At 40.5% G+C, this 6,817-nt stretch overlaps 1 protein-coding gene across 1 annotated transcript; it reads left to right on the top strand.

The window, feature by feature from the left end:
* Positions 1 to 1,630: 1,630 nt before the first annotated feature.
* LOC102209933 (olfactory receptor 1500-like) lies at positions 1,631 to 2,611 on the top strand. Its single transcript, XM_005755617.1, has one exon. The coding sequence runs from the start codon at positions 1,631 to 1,633 to the stop codon at positions 2,609 to 2,611; it is 981 nt and encodes a 326-aa protein (XP_005755674.1).
* The last annotated feature ends 4,206 nt before the right edge of the window (positions 2,612 to 6,817 follow it).

The following is a 6,817-nucleotide window of genomic DNA, read 5'->3' as shown; positions in this document are numbered from 1 at the left end:
ATATACATATACATATATATATATATATACATATACATATACATATAGTATAGCTTTTATTTTGGAAAGAGCCATTTCTCTGTAATAAATTCTCCATCAGATTTTTTTTTTATTATTTTGATGTTTCAGCAACATTTAATTTCAAAACTGTAATTTTGAGTTAAAAGAAATATTTATAATTTTAATAAATTACAAATGAAAAAAGGAATGAACATTTTTTTTTGTATTGAAAAAATATATAACCATATAACCAAAGTATCGAACTGACCTGAACTGTGAAATACACACACACACACACACACACACACAAACACACACACACACACAATTAGATAACTCCCCCTTAATATGCTTCAAGCTCGGGTCCTCTACCAGAGGCGTGGGAGCTTGAGGGTCCTAGTCTACCAGTAGTTGGCGTTTTGCACATCTGGTATTCTTGCCAATCCCTTTCTGTGTCCCAGTCATGTATTGACCCATGTGCCTGTTCATCTTAGCTGCTATGATGCCTGACCTGTACCCAATCTCGGATGTCTTCCTGGCTCACCCTTGCTGTAGCATGTGTGTTGTGCCTTGTCAATCTCTAGCTGTGAGTACAATCCCTTCTTCTGAATGTTGAAACTCCGACTGTGAAACAACTAGTAGCTCAATGTGGATGTTGTATATTGAAGATTCCATCCTATTCGTGTAGCGCCTTTCGCCGGGGTTAATTGCATAGTAGCATTCCAACAACGCCCCATTTTCGTCTCTTGCCTACCAATGCCTTCTTGTTCCAGTAGCCCACTTCTCATCAGGGTGCCCTGGTTCCTCAACACCTGACACGGACCTTGTTGATCCGGGCAACAAGTCGGCATGACTTCACATTTATCTCTAGAAAGAGAGAACACATTTATCCTTTTTAGTATTTTTTTTTCTTTTTTTGATAGGGATAGTAGAGACTGACAAGAAATCGGAGGGAGAGCTGGGAAGACATGAAGCAAAGGGCCAAAGGTCCTATTCGAACCCAGGCCAGCCACTCTTAGCCATACGGCATATGGTCACCTGCTCAGCCCACTAAAGCTAAACCGGCACCCAAGAGCATATTTATTCTATATGGGTTTCTCTTCACCGGCTCCCCGTTAAATCTAAAATCAAATTTAAAATTCTGCTCCTTACATATAGTCTTGAATAATCAGACTCCATCTTATCTTATTGACCTTATAGTGCCGTATCACCCCATTAGAGATCTTTGCTCTCAGTCTGTGGCTTACTTGTGGTTCCTAGAGTATTTAAAAGTAGAACTGAGAAACAGAGCCTACAGCTTGAAAAGTTAAAATCCTATATCAAACAAAGAAAATAAAATAAAACATTTACATTTGGAAACTATAGTGTGTGAAAATACACACACACACACACACACACACACACACACACACACACACAAACACCTATGTGTGTTAGTAGTTATGGGTTTAAAAGCATAGGCCTTTTTGGAATACGTGTACAATACACTTAAGGGAGACACTGAGGGGATCTGCAGATAGTTAGAACTTCATCTGGGGTACTCCAGTTTGCATAAGAGAATCATAATGTGCAGTACTGCTGTCTGCATTATCAGAGCTTAGGCAATATAAGATTGTAAGATTTTTTGCCAATGGATCTTTTCAACTCTGCACTTGGAAAAAATATTACTTTTTTGCGCCCTGCATTTTTCATTATAAGTGGATTTATTGGCATTCCTAATATAAAATATTATTATGCCTTTCTGTTTTTTGTTTATATTATTTCTGTCCTGGCAAACACAGCTGTCATGGCTGCAATATATTTGGATCACAATCTAAGAACACCGAAATATATTGCAGTTTTCAATCTTGCATTGGTTGATCTGTTAGGTAACTCTGCCATGGTGCCAAAGGTTCTCGATATCTTTTTGTTTAATCACCCCCACATTTCCTATAATGACTGCTTGACATTCCTGTTTTTCTGCTATGTATTCCTTTCAATGCAAGCTCTAAATCTGGTTGCACTGTCATATGACAGAGTTATGGCGATCGTTTACCCACTGCATTATCAACTGAAGGTGACTCACAAGTTCATGTTCTGTTTAATTGCCTCTTTCTGGGTGTTTGTCATTATTGTTGTACTCATTGCAACTGGCCTTCTTACAAGGCTTTCTTTCTGTGAATCAGTTGTTATTAAAAGCTTTTTTTGTGACCATGGTCAGATATACCGGCTTGCATGCAATGATTATACACCCAGCGATATAACTGCTTGGATTTTGCCAGCTCTTATTCTTTGGCTTCCTCTTACAATTGTTTTGTTGAGTTATCTGAGTATAGGCTATGCTTTAGCTAAGGTAGCCACAGTTCGAGAAAGAATGAAAGGTTTTAAAACCTGTACAGCTCATCTTTCATTAGTGGCAATCTATTTCCTCCCAATATTAATCACATTTACTCTAGGCGCAAACATAGAGCCAAATGCCAGAATCATAAACCTGTCTCTGACATCAGTCTTTCCTCCAATGCTGAACCCTATCATATATGTTCTTCAGACACAAGAAATCAAAGAATCTCTGAAGAGGTTCTTAAGAATCACAACACACTACAAAATTAGTAAAGTCAAATTTAAAAAGTAAGAATAAATTTGGCCTAAGTATTTTTACCCCTTTGTTTATTTAAGGAATAAAATAAAAACTGTGTTGAATTATGGTTAAGTACTTCCAAACAGAACCCAAATTACAAATGTCACACTTCACGGGGGAATGTGCGTTTGATTTTAAAGCACATGTAGCAAGATTTGTGATTTGTAATTTTTTAAGCAATTGTAATAGTTACTGTTAGGACCAACACAGAGAGACATATAGATACTTATTCACAACTATGGCCAGTTTATGAACCATTTATCATTACACATACAAAATAAATAAAATAAAAAGGAGTTGACAAGTCATGTATGGAAAGGTGAAAGATTAGGTTCAAAGGAGGGACCTCGATGCTGTGAGGTGATAGTGATAAGTAATCACATTTATCTTTAGCCAAATGTAAGGGTTGCCTTTCTGAGATGTATGCATTGCAACATGACATATGCTTGTTTATTTGTTTGTTTTTTGTTTAAAGGGAATTTATTAAAGCCCCTATATAACTAAATAAATACACTTTAATGACTGTTTAAACATATTTAAACATTGTCTGCTCTGAGAATATGTCAGGAAGTATTCCAACTTCTCTTTCTTCCACCTTCTATGTGGATATCAGGAACCTTTGATTACTGTTTCAAAGAATGTCCAACCAAAATATAAATATTATGTAAAGGACTGACTGAACTGGTAGAAACCTAGAAACTTTATTTTTTGTGGCAAATAAACTGAATCATTGTGTAGTGACCCGATTGAGTAAATTCTACTCATAACTCTATGATCACATGGTTTAATGAAGAGGAACAGACAGCTACTAAACGTGACAGGCTGTGTGGTTATGTTGTAACATTGGTTCTCTGAGTGAAACAAATTAAATGTAGGGAGTTGTTTTCCCTTCTGTGTCCTGCTGTTTGTTGTTATCAGTTTTTATTTGCAGGCAAGGTTTTCTACTTCTTTGTACATTACATACATACTTTCAACAACTTCCCACCAGGAATTTTTGAGTCCTTAAGTTGATGCTTTGATTAGTATTCATTATATGAATATGATAAGATAAGAAAATTATTATTCTCTCACTAATAAAATCAAAAACATTGGTGAAAAAGAAGTTAGAAATGCACAGGAGGAATCAGTAATACTGAACAGTCCAATTGCTATCAGGCAATCAATTTACGATGTACAGTTTCCAAGGGATTTGCAGTTACAATGTAGCTATGATGTAGTTTTCCTGCTAAAGCATAAGTCAGGTGCCCTAGCCACCCTCATTTGGGGAACTGGATTCAGTACAGGGGGAGGCTAGACTGCACCCACCCTAGGAGTAGAAACAGGGCGTGGCTGCGCCCTAGCCACCCTCATCTGGGAAATTTTGATGGGTGCGGGGAAGGCAGGACTGCGGCTGCCCCGGGGAAAGAAACATGAGAAGGGTGCACTCAGGGATAACCACTGGTATTTACAGTCTTTTGGGAAATGTGTTTTCCACAAATCCAAAACACAATCCATCTCTCATCTTTCACAGTTTCTTCAGTCATTAAACGGAGCCTGAGCAGAGTCTCAGTATCTGGGAGACCTGATTCGGCGACACAAAAAACATTTTCAACATACATGTCCATGAACACTAGGGTTGGGCGACTGGACGAATATATTGACTGTCATAGATAGACTGAGCACAACGGTGATCGTTTTTACAAGGGTGATTTATTGATTTATTTATTTGCCCATGAGTAAGTTTGCTAATAATGATGAAGCTAATAGAAACCGTCAACAGAAAAAAAATTATAATAATAGCGCTGTTTTAATAGTACCCTCTTTCATCTGCGAGTAAATGCACCCTCCTCAGAGTGCACCCAAATGCTTGTTGATGGAGCTGCAGAAGCAGAAACCGAGCATACTCAGCTGTGGGGCACGTACATGCTCATGCAAGTTAGTTGTATTTGAATATTTGCTCACACGATACGTCTGCACAATAGGCTCCCCATCTTCAGACCACATGCCTGCCAAGGAGTTTGTCTGTTGCTGAGGTAACTGTCTCTTGGAAGGACTGTCCGTTCAGCAGCAGAAGCCCTATACAGGGGGATTCTTCACTTAATTTTGAGGGCATGGGCAAGCACGCCTTACTCTGCATGCCCCCTATGGAACAGTTAGTCACAGCCCACCTCCATTTGGGGCTGGCTATGGCCTCCTCCAGGACCCCCAGAATCCCATCAAAATAAGACTGTTTTCAGTCCACCATGACTGAAAGGAGCAGAGCCAGATTGCTCAACCTGAGAAACCTCTCAGAGAAGAAGGAGGACATCTTGGACATGTTGATCATGACTGACAACATTTTTGGGACTCCTCTGGCTTCCATGCAGCAGAAATGTGAGGTGAGGAAGACGGATGATGAGGCCATCCCCGGAAAACTGAGCCAACGACATCTCTGGCCCTGTGATGAATGTTCGCGTGATGAAAGTAGTAACCCAGCCTCCCACTCAGTTCAAGATCCCAAAACAAATGAAGCCCCAGCCAGCCCTTGCATCTCCACTCAGGCAACAGACGAGTGCGGGCTGTCAGCTTGTCAGTCACCAGGCCAGAAAAAAGAAGTAGGCGGCCTAACAGCCCTTCCTTTCCCACAGGTTCAGAAGCTGAATGTTCCCCATTCACTCGCCGTGTTCTGGAGTGTGTTGCAAGGGCGGTCATCGACCACTCGCACACACATGGTCTGCCTGAGAGGTTTGTCAGGTTCAGCCATCTGGACCATCCTTCTTTACACACACACCCCCCCCCCCCCCCCCCCCCCCCCCCCCGATATCTCCCACTTTCTCCAGAGTGAGGGAGAATCATCACATCCTAAGTTTGATTGCTCGGCTCTGGCCAACAGTGCATTGGCTGACAGAGCTTCTGTGCAGACAGCCGTGGAAACTCCCGCAGTGCAGGGACATGCTGATGCAGGCAGAGGGGACAATTTTCCACCCACATCCAGACACTTTAGGCTTTTAATCTATAAGCAGGTCACTCTAAGCTGATAAGGCACTATTTTAATGAATAAAAAACAAAATGTAACGGGTGTATTAAAAAATCATTTATATTTCACCAAAGATCAATCCTCTAGTGTTATTTTGCTTTGTCAGTATTGGTTATGTATATGTGTTTATTTATACCTACTCAATGTCTGTATTTGTATTTTGGGAGCTTTTATTTTGTTTGTGTGACCTTTGAATTCTCACAAAGTCACTTCCTGTGGTTACGCACTATTCTCCTCAGTCGGCTAGCGGCCGCTGAGGCGAGGTGACTGTCCCCGGATGCAGAGCAATTAAACACAGTTAAAGATAACAAAAGTGATTCAAACACTGCTCATTCCCTTTGTGCATTTTGTCTCACAGTTTTGTTGGATGTTTTAGTGTGAATTGTAGTGATGTGCGATACCACTGATTTTCTTTCCGATCCGATACCAAGTAATATTCAGGGTGGTATCGACGATACTGATCCGTACGGATACTTAGTACAAAAACTTTTTTTATTTATTGTATCTCAAATTATAGCATCATAATGATTACAGGACATCAGATTACTTGTTCTTATCACTTAATAATGCAGGGTTCATCATATAAAAATAAAAAAAACTTAAGTTGTGCCTGCATGCAGCACTAAAGGACTCCGTGAGAGACGTCTATCTCGCGCTAGCAGCACCTGTCCCTCTCCTCCTTTTCAGTTCGCCTCAACATACACTCGTCATATTCTGTGATATGATTTACTTTGAGGTGTTTGACGAGGTTAGTGGTGTTGCCACAACCATACATGCCAACCCTCCCGATTTTTCCGGGAGTGTCATGGTCCTGGGTCATTTTGACCCAGTGTTCTTAGTTTTCCTGTGGTTTTGCATTTCGTTCCTTATGTTCATTGGATTGTTTGGTTTGGTATTTGGATCCCCCCTTTATCCATGTTGGTATTGTGGTGTTTGTTCTGGTACCGTGTTTCCGTCCTTTGTGTTCTGTGTTCTTCTCATCCCCTCGTGTATTCATCCTTGTTGTCTGTGAAGGTTCTCAGTCATCCAGGTCATCGCTTTTCTTTGCAAGCTCCTTTGACTACGATGACCTGGATGACTGAGAACCTTCACAGACATATTGCCATACATTTTGGGAGGAACACCCTTCAACTGGTGCGGGAGTATGAAAGGGAATCAAGGAAACTAGCGGATTATAGGAACCATCTCCGTTTCAACCTAAGATG

This window comes from Pundamilia nyererei, unplaced genomic scaffold (assembly GCF_000239375.1).
Source record: "Pundamilia nyererei isolate P.nyererei 1_Seehausen unplaced genomic scaffold, PunNye1.0 scaffold02154, whole genome shotgun sequence".
Classification (NCBI taxonomy): domain Eukaryota; kingdom Metazoa; phylum Chordata; class Actinopteri; order Cichliformes; family Cichlidae; genus Pundamilia; species Pundamilia nyererei.
This window is presented reverse-complemented; position numbering and strand designations above follow the sequence as displayed.

Bases quoted from the DNA above. Each gene is read 5' to 3' on its own strand.
- LOC102209933 (XM_005755617.1), top strand. From the start codon at position 1,631: ATGGATCTTTTCAACTCTGCACTTGGAAAAAATATTACTTTTTTGCGC.